The following is a 13,592-nucleotide window of genomic DNA, read 5'->3' as shown; positions in this document are numbered from 1 at the left end:
TTCCTTCTTCCGCCTCTGCGACGTTCGTCATGACTGTCTCAATGCAGGATCACGCTCTGCATGTAAAGTTGTATTGCAAGAATGCACAAGTTCCGGACACTCAAGGATTTGGAAATAGGCGTTGGTCCGATGATTGCCGTGGGTCAGCAAAAAATGATTCGCAAATTCAAAAAGACGGGCTCTTTTGGTGTGCAACCTCTTAGAGGGAGGAAACGAATTGTTTCGACGTCAGTAGAAGCAGTGGCCACAGCTATGTAGGAGGAGACGGGTGGTAGTGTGCCCAGTTGTAGTACACGGAGAACTGCCCGAACTTTGGATATACCCGTGAGTACGGTGCGTAAAATCCTACGAAACACCCTTCTTTGCTATCCGTGTGCAAGAGTTGCTTGCTGTTGACCTGCCAGCAAGAGAGACATTTGCTTTAGAAGTTCTTGGGCGCATGGAAGTGGACAATGATTGAACATGGAAGATTTTGTGGACAGACCAAGACCACTTCCATCTGACAGGATATGTCAATACAGAGAATTGTCGAAGATGGGTAACGGAACATCCACACCCAAGTTAACCAGTACCACTTAATCCTGAAAAGGTCACTGTGTGGTGCGGGTATACGGCGTCATTTATCATAGGGCCATATTTTTTTGAAGAGACAGGTGCTTCCGGTCCTGTTACTTGCACCATCAGTGGTAAGCGCTATGAATGTCTTTTACGCAACCACTCCATTCCAACTCTCCAACAGCTTGGATGTAAGGATGGAATAATTTTTATGCAGGATGGCGCCTCTCTGCACATTGCAAATCCAGTTAAGCCGCTGTTGAAGCTCCATTTCGGAAATGCTAAAATTATCGGCCCCCATTTCACTACAGCCTGGACGTCCCGATCACTTGATCTTAATCCGTGTGAGTTCTGGCTGTGGGGCTATCTGAAAGAAGTTGTGTTCAGTGGTCTGACTGACAACTTAGTTGCACTGAGGCCACGCATTGCACAACACTTTCTGAACTTGACCCTGGAAACACTTCGATCAGTTTGGAACACGCTATTTCTCCATTTCAACTTGTTGCAGAAAACGGTGAATAGCATATTGAACATGTTTTGCACCAATCACACGGAAATTAATAATCCGATTTCATTTTGATGGGTGCTTTTTATGCGGTTTATGGCCTTAGGGCAATTATGAATCAATGTGAGTGACGCTTTTTATGCGGTGTTTGGCCTCAGGACAATTAAAAACCGATTTTTCCCATACGATGTGATACGACCTTGCTGTTGCGGATGGGCTTACGTAACTACCAATATAACACATGTACACCCATGCACACTGAGTAACACGGTGTGTTTAAAGTCAAACGTACACCTTAGGCATTGTGGTATAATTCATTTGTCATTTGTAGTCTACTACATTATGATGCTTACAGCACCATATGTTTCTACATTTTGGAACTACATATTTTTCTTCTGCTATACGTTTTCCTCCATTCCGAGAACATTCAGTTGCAATGTGACGTCATTCTGACCAGTGGTATTATTTCTACAGCGGTATGAAAGTTTAACTTTAATTATAGTCACCTTGTACTTCTATATCAAACTTGTTTGCGTATTCATTCTCCCTGAATAATCTCTTAAACTTCAACATATTCTTCATCACTCCTCATTTGAGATCTGAGTCTTTATCTGCTCCTGGGTACACCTTACAATCCAGTATATGATTTGGAATCTCTGCCTAATCGTGATGTAATCTATCTGACATCTTGCAGTATCTCCCGGACTTTTCCAAGAGTACCTCCTTCTCGTGTGATTCTTGAACAGAGTATTCTCTACTACTATCTGAAATTTATTGCAAAACTCAATTAGTACTTCTCCTCTCTCACACCTAGTGCCCATATACTACTGTTACAATTTCTTCTGCTCCGTCCCCTACAACCGCATTCTAGTCCACCATGACTGTTAGATTTTCATCTCCCTTAGCGCACTGAATTACCCGTTACATATCCTCACATACTTTCTCTATCACTTCATTTTCGGCTTGCGACGTTGGCATGTCTACTTGAATTATCGTTTTCGGTATTTTTACTGTCGGTTCTCATGACAGCTACCCTGTCACTAAGCTGTTCACAGTAATTCACGCTCTTCCTTACCTCCCTATTAATAATGAATCCTACTCCCGTTACGCCGTTTTCTGCTGCAGTTGACATTACCCTGTACGCATCTGACTACAAATCCTTGCCCTGATTACATTTCACTTAACTGACCCGTTCTATACTTAGAGTGACGCTTTGCATCTCCTTTTCAGATTGTCTAGCTTCCCTATAACGTTCAAGCTTCTGAGATTCCTCGCCCCTACTCGTGCAACGTTATCCTTTCGTTGGTTATCCAATGTTTTTGTTACTGGCACTCCCCCGTTCGCAATCCCCTCACGAAGATGCTAGAGGGGGAATATTCCGGAATCTTTTGCCAATGGAGTGATTATCATGACAGATTTCACTTATGGGCCAAATATACTGTACATGCATATTATTTCTCTTTACTGCAGTTGTTTCCATTGCTTTCTGCATCTTCATGGGTTGATCGTTGGTGATTTTTCCGCCTAGTAGTCTTCTTTCAGCGAAATTTCACAGTGTTGAGTCACAATGGGAAACAAACGCTTTCAAAGAAAGGGACCCTTTAATTTTGGTTCGCAATGTACATATTATACCAGTGCTTGGAATCTTATCGAGCAGACATGACAACATACGTCAAACGAGCAAACGAGTTCAGAGGCGCGCTGTCAACTCGAAGTCCCTGTAAACGTAAGAAACTGTACTAGAAATGGCCCATTAACTAGCGAGAATCCATAGAAGGAAGGCGATGTAGTTCTTACGGAATCATGTTGGGTGGTCGATGAAGGCTGTATATCCGTTACACTGACCGTATGACCATCATACTGAAACCACTGTATATCCGTGTTAGCGATCATGAAAATATCAATGATTAAGAAACGTACTGAAGATTAGTATTTTTTCGCTCCTTCAGTAGGAGAATAGAATGAAAAAGGGAATCGGCAATGTAGGTAAGACGTAACCTCCGCTCTGCCCTGTACTGCGGCTTGCGGAGTAAAGATGTAGATTCAGAACATTACACCAGTTTCTTCCACTGTCACAAGTAAAATTCATACAACCTAGATCCCACTGTATAACAACTGGTTTCTTTTCAAAAGGTAAGTTAATCACGCACGTAATCATTCAATGAATTTATTTCCCGACCATCACGAATTGGAAGTTGCTTGGTTTCGACAATCACAGACCATCTTCAGAAACCGAGCAACGATTATGGCTTTTGGTGTGACTTTTTGTTCGTTTCGTTATATTGCAATTGGTCTGGAATGTTCCGTTATTTACATGTGGTATGACAATATACCTCTTATTTGCTTGTGGTATTTCAGGTCCTGTGTTTTGTTCGTGCTTCGTTTCCTTCGTTTTCTCCTACCGGGTGCATCAGCCAAATTTAATTTCTAGTTTCAGCAGATACTTGGTTCTTCGTTTTTGCAATGAGTATCTGAAGTCAGCCTAGTCAAATACTGCTAATCACGTCTTTTATGCACCGCCCAGCGTCGTCGATGGAGAGCGTCGGTGTTTTTCGAGTTACATATAAAATTACTATTAAAGTGTAATTTTACGTGCCCATTCGGCAGAGAAGTTCAAAATTAGTCTAGTGCGGCATTCGTTTTATTGGTGTGTATTAAAATGGAGAGTGAAACACCGAGAATAGCCAGCATCCCAGCAGAAGCAGCAACGCACTAGCCCGTGCTGACTGCTGTCACCACGCAGTAACGCAGCACGTTTGCCATTGAAGTACGTGTTATTCTTTGTTTTTCACTGTCCGTCTTACTAGAGATCGATAAAACAAATATCACACCAGAGTAATTTGGGGCCGCTCTATCGAAAGGGCACGTAAATCTCCGCTTCAGAAGACATTTTGTCTGTGATGGGAAACAAACTGACTCGTTCTGCCTGCGCTGGGCAACACATAAACGATATGATGAGCAGTATTTCTTTGCCCTAACTCCAGCTACACATAGCAAGAACGAAAAATTGAAAATATCGGCCGAAACACAAGAGAAAATGCGCTTGACGACTCTTAGGAGGGAATGCTTTATCAGGAGTGACAATCATTCGAAGTTCTTGACGGATTTTTTTACACTATGTGTAACATTGCATATTGTTTAGTCGCTCCTGGGTCGTGCTCAAAGTAAAATAATGAAGAATTGAAGAATAACAGAGCACCGACAGCAGCATATCGTTCAGTAGTCATCGGTGAAGCTTATGTTTTCAAGTTAATCCACTCTGAGTCAGGTGCACAGCCAGAGCAATCAACTAGCAAGTACGAAGTCCTTCCAGTTAGTAGCAAAGCAATTACCTGAGTAGCATGCAATTCGTCTTAAGTGCCTACCAGCTGGAGAGAAGCAGCGTCGCAGTAAACATGAATGACTGCTGGACACTGCTGATACAGCTGTAAAAATTTATCTTGCAATTTCCGATTAAATTTGAAGTAATGAAGTTGCCTGCTGCATCACATGATTTTTATGGATTCCAGTTGTGTATAACTTAGATGAATATTCTAAGCATTCTGACCTATTTTCCTTACTCAGTGCCTTATTATGGCTGTACATAGGTGACTCAGCTGGTGAATCTTCTCGTTTCGGCACTCACAGATTTCTAATCCCCTTACCTTTATGTTCTTCGATGATTGTGCTTTCACTCTGGAGTCACCATTTTCCTGGACCTATCGTCATTCTGGGATCTACCCCCGAAGTTATACTGACGAAAGACAATTTAATCTAGAAGCAATGACACGATGCAGATGGTATTATGTCCACACATATATCATCAATAGTATGAAACTAGGCGCGTAATGGGGCCGCTTAGGAACATGGCTGCCAAGGAGGGGAAGTAAGCTAGTGTGCACTCCGTGTGCATGCCAGGGGAGTCATTCCGGATGTGGAAAGGCTTCTTCCGGATGCCATGAAGAGTACAGAGTGTAGCCAACTGCAGGTGGTGGTTCAAGTCGGTACCAATGAGATGTGTCGCTTCGGTTCGGAGGAGGTTCTCTCTGGGTTTGGACGGCTAGCGGAAATGTTAAAGACTGCCCGTCTTGCTTAAGAGATTAAGACGGAGCTCACCATCTGCACCATCGTTGATAGAACCGACTGTGGTCCTTTGGTGCAGAGGGGAGTGGAGGATCTGACTCTGAGGTAAGGCGGTGCAGACTGCAGATTCCTTGACTTGCGCCATCGGGTAGTGGGTTTCCGGGTTCCGATTAGTAGGTCACTACTCCACTACACACAGGAAGCGGCTACAGGGGTAGCGGGGTCTGTGTGGAAGGGACTGGGCGGTTTTTTAGGTCAGACGGCCTCAGAGAACCACAGAAAGGGCGTCCGTCTAAAAGGGGGCAGGTAAAAGACAGTAACTAGTAGAAACGATAGAATTGTAGCTGTAAATAGTCGTAGCTGTGCTGGGAAATAACCAGATCTCCAAGCCCTAATAGAAAGTACTGAAGATCAAATAGTTATAGGTGCAGGATGCTGGATAAAGCCGGAAATAAGCTCGGCAGAATTTTTTTTCTAACGATCTAAAAGTGTTCAGAAAGGATAGATTGAATACAATTTGTGGTGGAGTATTTATTGCTGTCAGAAGTAGTTTGCCTTTTAGTGAAACTGAAACAGATTGTTCCTGCAAAATAGTATGGGTAGAAGTTATACTTGACAACCGGACTAAACTATTAATTGGGTCGTTTTACCGCCCCACCCCCACCCCCGACTCAGAAGATATAATTGTTGAACAGTTAAAGGAAAACTTGAGTCTCATTTCAAATAGGTAACCCACTCATAGAATTATAGTCGGTGGTGACTTTAATTTACCCCTTGATATGCTGCAAAAATTATGCATTTAAAGCCGGTTGTAGTAATAAAACGTCATCCGAGATTGTACTGAATGCTTACTCAGAAAATTATTTTGAACAATTAGTTCATGAGCCCACTCGAAGCCTAAATTGTTGCGAAAGCACACTTGACCTCTTAGCATCCAATAATGCTGGACGATTAATGAGTATCGTGACGAATACAGGACTTAGCGACCACAAGGCCGAATACTGTAACTCCTACAACCACCAAAAAGAAACGCAAAGTGTATCTATTTAAAAAAGCAGATAAAAATTCTCTTAAAGCCTTTTTAAGAGACTGTCTTCACTCCTCCCGATCTGATCATGTAACCGTAGAAAAGTTGTGGAATGATTTCAGGGAGATAGTATCGACTGCAGTTGAGAGATATGTACGATATAAATTATTAACTGACAGTACTGATCTCCCATGGTACACAAAATAGGTCAAATGGATCAAATGGCTCTGAGCACTATGGGACGTCTGAGGTCATCAGTCCCCTAGAACTTAGAACTAAAAACCTTCCTGGCAGATTAAAACTGTGTGCCCGACCGAGACTCGAAGTCGGGACCTTTGGCTTTCTCCGGCAAGTGCTCTACCATCTGAGCTACCGAAGCACGACTCACGTCCGGTACTCACAGCTTTACTTCTGCCAGTATCTCGTCTCCTACCTTCCAAACTTTACAGAAGCTCTTCTGCGAACCTTGCAGAACTAGCATTAGTGCTAGTTCTGCAAGGTTCGCAGAAGATCTTCCACAAAGTTTGGAAGGTAGGAGACGAGATACTGCCAGAAGTAAAGCTGTGAGTACCGGCCTGAGTCGTGCTTCGGTAGGTCAGATGGCGTCTGCCGCCAGCAGTGCTGCGAGGCGGTCACGCGCCAGAGCGCTGCGGGCGAGGCGCGCACGGTGTGTTTGTGTTTACTTCGGCCGCTGTAAGTGCCGTTTTCTCTTCTAGACCACCATGGCGCACAACTATCGGAAGAAGGCATTACGTTTCAACTTTTGTTCCGACTTCGCCCGACCCAAGGCCCTGGAGGTAGAACGATTTATTCGCGATGAAGTTAAAATACCACCAACGGATCTAATTGATATCCACTTGTCGATAGTTAGCAGTACCGTCTACGTCAAAATGATCAACGATGCGGCGTGCGACAAGGTGCTTCAAGAGGCCAAACGTGGACTGCGCTTCTGTCATTCCGACGGCAACGTCGGACCCGTTACCGTCGATCACGCAAGTCTCGGTACACGGACGATAAGGATTTTCGAACTGCCGTTTGAACTACCTGCAGACGTTGTCATCGAGGCGCTCCGTCCCTATGGCAACGTTCTGGAACATGTCGCCGAACGATGGGTACAATTTCAGACTTATCCCGTTTTAAATGGTGTTAGACAGGTCCGCATCGAGTTGCAGAAACACGTGCCTTCCTATCTACGTATCGGAGACTGCCGTGCCATTATAATGTACGACGGCTAACCTCGAACCTGTTCCCGTTGCGGGAAAGAAGGTCACCTACGGTCTGAATGCATTCAACGACGTGTCGCGCAGCTCCCGTTGTCGGAAGCGTCCGTCACACCCACGATGACCGCCCTACCGGTCACTTACGCAGCGGCTCTTGCCACGTCTACACTTTCGTCCAGTCCGTCGCCCGGTCCTTCCGATCGGCACGTCCCACCGTCCCAGTCACCTATGGACGGTGCGGACGTCCCACCTGACAACCTTGCCGCCGAACAGGCTCCCGCACCGGACGCTGAGGAGAACAGTACTTCTTCACAACACCTGTTTGACAATTTCATTGTACCCACCGACGCATTCGAACCAGGTCGACGCTCTTCCTTGCCGTCATCCGACACTGAGGAACACGTGCGCAAACAACGCTCGCCACATAGGCGCAAACGCCGTCGCCGTTCACCCACGGGCTCTCAAAGCGTCGCCACCCGCGACGACGAAGACGACACCCAACCAACCGACATTTCCATGCAGAGGTCGGCGGACAACTTTCACGATGATCAAGACATTTCGCAGGACGGGACCACTATGGAGGTCGCCACGCACAATGTAACGATCGGTGCGCCGGTTGAGACGCCTGTCTCCCCGCCGACAACTCCAGATCTCTCTCACCACGACGCAATTCCCATGGACATTGGACGGACCCATGACACAGGAGCGTGGGCCGACGAGATTGAGGAAGATACGCACCCTCCTCCGGATCAGTTGCCTCCGCCGGACAAGGCTGCCTGTTAACATCAAAAGCGAGGCACTGCAGCTGATGGGACGGTACTTCCTGTCGGTGCCCTCCTCTTACTTCCCTTGGTGATGGTAGATGCGCGTCCACCACCGGTGAAACAAACGTACCGGTTTGCCACACTGAACATCAACATGATCGGCACTGCACCCAAGCTGCAACACCTACGTGACATGCTTCTGGCCTCTGACGTCGACGTCGCCCTTCTTCAGGAAGTAAGCGTTGCCACACTACCACCAGTCTACGGCTACGACTCATATACGTCCACATGTGATCAATCAGGGCGCGGAATGGCTTTCTACATACGCGAAGGAATCCCACTCAAGAACACGACAATCCTTCCCTGTGGAAGAAGCATGGCTGTAACCATCTTCGACACGCGCGTCATCAACATCTACGCTCCGTCTGGCTCCTCGAACCGTCGGCAGCGGTCCACTTCCTTCGGACGTGACGTGGCGCCCCTGTTTTCTGGACGCTATGATCGCCTTATCATGGGAGGCGATTTCAACTGTGTCCTCCATCCGCAGGACCAAATGCCTGGTTATTCGCCGTGCCCGGCGCTTCTCACCTTAACCGAAGATTTTCATCTAGTGGACGTTTGGGAGAAAATTCATGGCAATACCCTCGGTTTTACCCATTATACAGCACATTCTGCGAGCAGACTGGACCGGTTTTATGTCTCTGCCCACCTTGGCAATGACGTCGCCCAAGCTGAACGGAGGCCCCTTGCATTTTCGGACCACTGCGCCGTCATTTGCTCCCTGGCTCTGCCACGTCAGTCAGTGTGGCGCAGCAGAGGTTACTGGAAGCTTAATACCTCCCTCCTTAATGATCCACACTGCCGACAATGTATTGCCACTACATGGGCATCTTGCCTTCTGCAGTACACATCCACGTTCCATTGGTGGCTAAAATGTGCCAAACCTGCGATCAGAAAGGCTTTCATACAATGTGGCAAGGAAGCAGCAGCATGGCATCGAGACACCACAAATTTTCACTACGCCGTCCTCCGTAAGCTCGATGCGTTCCCTCCATCACCTGATACCCATAGGGAACGACGACGTACCAAAGCTCGTCTCCTCTCTCTTCAACGTGCACGACTGCAGGGTGTCGTGGTGCGTTCCCGACGACAGGACCTCCTCCACGACGAAACCCCATCCACAATCCATGCCGCATCCGATCATGGTCGTCGACGTCGACTTTTCGTCCCCAACATCACGACCTCCGATGGTGTTCACCACACAACACAGGCGGCGGTGGTGTCTGCCTTTGCTGAACATTATCGCCAATTTTATGATGATGAACCGATGGCGACGCCCATTCCTGATGATCTCCGTATTTCCCCTGATCGGACCCTCACCGTAGCGGAGTCAACGTCCATGATGTCTGCAATCACCGCAGAAGAGGTGGTAGATGCGATCAACAAAGGGGCCAAGAACAAATCACCCGGACCACATGGTCTCCCAGTGGAGTTTTACCGGGCGTTCGCCACGTTAATGCTTCCTCGGTGGACGGAAATGATACAGGAACTCTTTACTCCATCCTTCCCAATTCCACCTGAATTCGTCACTGGCATTCTTCTACCCGTGCCTAAACCGAAGGGAGGGCCTCATGTCTCTGCATATCGCCCCCTTACACTACTGAATGCAGACTATAAAATCTATTCACGCCTCTTAGCAGCGCGCATGCGCACCGTCTTACCTACGGTCGTTTCACCTGAGCAGACTGCACGTGGTTGTGGGGCCACCTTACAAACAGCCCTAGGAGAATGCCGTGACCTCATTGCACTGTCGTCGGTTTGTCGCCTTCGTGCAGCACTGGTATCCGTCGATTTCACGAGTGCCATTGATCGCGTTCGACACCCATTCCTCCTCATGGTGGCGACACGTATGGGGTTCCCATTACTTTTTGTCGATGCCATTCGCCGGTTACTACTTCCCGCGGTCTCGATGGTACTAGTCAATGGGAGGCTTGTAGGACCGATTCCTATACGCCGCTCTGTACGTCAAGGATGCCCTATGTCTACTTTACTATATGCCATTACACTTGAGCCCCTCATCACTGGACTTACCTCTAGACTGCAGGGCCTCACTTTGCGTGACTACACTTTTCACTGTAGGGCTTATGCGGACGATCTCCTCTTTCTCACCTGCTCCTCCACGGAACTCAATGACGCCATCCAATGGATCCACCAGTATGGACGTCTTTCTGGTAGCATTCTTAATGTCCGCAAATCGACTATGATGCACATTGGACGCGGCCTCCCGGCTATGGTGCCGAACCCACTACCAGTCAGTACCACCCTTCGTTACTTGGGTATCGAATTTACGAGCTCCACACACCGCACAGTGGCCCTGGCATACCGGCGGCTTTTACAGTCGATTCGGAATCATGTCCGCGGTCAAGTGCACCGTAACTTAAACCAACTCCAACGTGTGTCCTATGTCAACATGTGTGTAGCCCCTAAACTGGTACACGTCGCCCAAATCCTCCCAATGCCATTACTCCTTGGCCGCCGCATCCAATCAGCCTTTGGATATTTCGTGTCAGCAGGGGCACTTTTCAAAGTCCGCTACAACACTCTAACATTGCCTCCTGCAAAAGGTGGCCTCGGACTCGTCAACGTGCGGGCACTATCTTCCTGCACTCTTTGTCCACACTCTGTTGCGGCACTGGCAGGGGACGGTTCCGTCCTTAACACGCAGTCTCTTAGATATCCTCCGACCAGCTTCTCTAGATCCACCGATCAATGTGGCACCTATTTCTCCGTTATTGTACCATGTCGCCAATGGTTTCATAGAACTCAGCTACGTTCGGGCCGATCTTCCAGTCATCCGTCCTCCCCGTACAAAAGATTACTATCGTTTGTTTATGCTGTCCAACCCTTGCGACCCCATGGTGCTACAGCATCCTGACATTAACTGGCGCACGGTTTGGGGGGGGGGGGGGGGGGGGTGTGCATGCACCCTTTTTACCGTCGTCTGTGTCCGCACTCTGGTATGTTTTAGTCTATGGAAAATTCCCGACTAATAGTCGACTTTATCGCATAGGACTGGCCACCTCTCCTCTCTGCCCTGACTGTCAGCTCGAAGACACCGACGAGCACCGTCTTACGTGCCCCCTGAAACAAAACGTATGGCTCCTCATCCAACGAATCGTGGGCTTTTACCTCCGTGCCCCACCAACGACGGTAACCCCGGATTTCCTGTTGTTGCCCCAGACATTTCACTACCCTCTTGCTAAGCACCATACCCTCATCTGGTTTCGAGGACAGGCTTTAGAATACCTCTTTCAAAGTGGTCCTCATACAGTCCTTGACTTCTGGTACAAAGTTATGACTTCGCAAAGCACCCTCACCCGAAAACCATCTTACTGACAAACTTTTGCCGGTTATCTCCGCAGCGTCTTCCTTGACACCCCTCGAAGTTGGGGTGTACCATGCCTACCTGTAACATGATGCAACACCCTTACCCACGTTCCCATGCATCGACCAAACAAACGAAAAAACAAAAAAAATTTTAAAAAAGGAAGAGGACAGAATATGTTATATTTTGTTGTATTTAATGTTTTTCCTATTAATTAATTAATTATTTTTTTTGCTTAACTAACAGTCATTTGTATATGTTTAAATGTACCTTGAAGAACTCTTGCATAGTGACTATATATGTACTTTAAGTTTGTTCAACACAAATTATTAAAAAAAAAAAAAGTTGGTAGAGCACTTGCCTGCGAAAGGGAAAGGTCTCGAGTTCGAGTCTCGGTCGGGCACACAGTTTTAATCTACCAGGAAGTTTCATATCAGCGCACACTCCGCTGCAGAGTGAAAATCTCATTCTGGAACTACTTAAACAAAACACGTCAGACTGCTGTTGCGGGAGCAGCGAAGAAAGCGTGCTAAATTTAAAATAATGCAAAATCCCCAAGACTCAAAATTTGGCAGAAGTTCGAAATATAACGCGTACTTCAATGCGAGATGCTTTCAATAATTTCCACAACGAAACTCTTTATCGAAATCTGGCAGAAAATTCAAAGAGATTCTGGTCATACATAAAGCACACCAGTGGCAAGACGCAATCAATACCGTCACTGCGCGATAACAACGGTGATGTCACTGATGACAGTGCCACGAAAGCAGGGTTATTAAACACGATTTCCCGAAACTCCTTCACCGAGGAGGACGAAGTAAATAGTCCTGAATTCCGGTCAAGAACAACTGCCATGATGAGAAACGTAGAAATAGGTATCCTTGGCGTTCCAATGCACCTTAAATCGCTTAATAAAAGCAAGGCTTCCGGTAAAGATAGTATACCAGTCAGGGTCCTCTCAGAGTATGCTGATACATTACATTCATATTTAGTAGTTATGTACAACCGCTCGCTCACAGAAAGATCCGCACTTAAAGACTGCAAAATTGCTCAAGTCAGAAATGTGGCAGCTGCTGATTTACTCACAGTTTTGTTGCCGAGGTTCTTGACCCTGCAGTTGAGGTATGCTGTCTTGCCGAGCAGGGCGGTCACGTTCCGCGAGCCCGACAGATCGAAGTAGGGTCCGGAGGGCCCGCCAGCCGCCACCACTCCCAGCTGGTTGCCGCCTCCGCCGCCCCCGCTGCCGCCCCCTGCCGACTGCGACCCGTCAGCTGTTGACAGAAGCAGTCCGCCGTCAGTCCCTCACCTGTCAGTAAGCACAGAGCTCCCAGCGAGCATTACAGCTCGACATAGACGTGACACCTACATGTGAAGTGCTGCTGTGTTTTACACATCAGAGACGCTATGACATTGAGAACGTTTCTGTTTATAATATGTATAAAGATGAGCACACACTGGCAGTTCGTTAAGTATTACATTAACACGAAGTCGTCAATGAGTGCCGACCATTAACGCGGTTGAATCAACACAGATAGTGTGTCATTTCATACAACTGGGTTATTAGAAGCCACATGTCTCAAAAGCGGTACTGACATACACTCCCACGCTACCATTGTAATCGATACATTCTTAGGGTTATATCTCAAACTTCTCCTGATATGTCTCATATTAAATTATACGCACATAGCCGGCCGCGGTGGTCTCGCGGTTCTAGGCGCGCAGTTCGGAACCGTGCCACTGCGACGGTCGGAGGTTCGAATCCTGCCTCGGGCATGGATGTGTGTGATGTCCTTAGGTTAGTTAGGTTTAAGTAGTTCTAAGTTCCAGGGGACTAATGACCACAGCAGTTGAGTCCCATAGTGCTCAGAGCCATTTTTTTTATACGCACATAAACCATATGAAATATTTTTTGATTCAATATGTAAACTGTATTATTGATAAGAATATAGATAACCGTTAATATCTGAACAATCTAAATATTTTATAAATTACATAAAATTAACCTTTAACAACCACGTACAAGCTTCTGGCATTCTACGCCCCGACTCGTAGAAAGACGCTACCCCTAGACCAC

The 13,592-nt window shown here is 47.0% G+C and overlaps 1 protein-coding gene across 1 annotated transcript in view; it reads right to left on the bottom strand.

Moving 5' to 3' along the window:
- Positions 1-13,592, bottom strand: part of LOC126281704 (zwei Ig domain protein zig-8-like) — an 883,147-nt gene that overhangs the window by 454,583 nt on the left and 414,972 nt on the right. The window contains exon 2 of the mRNA XM_049980878.1: positions 12,605-12,789. Coding sequence (XP_049836835.1) covers positions 12,605-12,789 — 185 coding nt within the window. The remainder of the gene's footprint in view (positions 1-12,604; positions 12,790-13,592) is intronic.

Source organism: Schistocerca gregaria, chromosome 7 (genome assembly GCF_023897955.1).
Source record: "Schistocerca gregaria isolate iqSchGreg1 chromosome 7, iqSchGreg1.2, whole genome shotgun sequence".
In the NCBI taxonomy this organism is placed as follows: Eukaryota; Metazoa; Arthropoda; class Insecta; order Orthoptera; family Acrididae; genus Schistocerca; species Schistocerca gregaria.
Note: the sequence above shows the minus strand (reverse complement) of the source record. Positions and strands in the feature narration are given on the sequence as shown.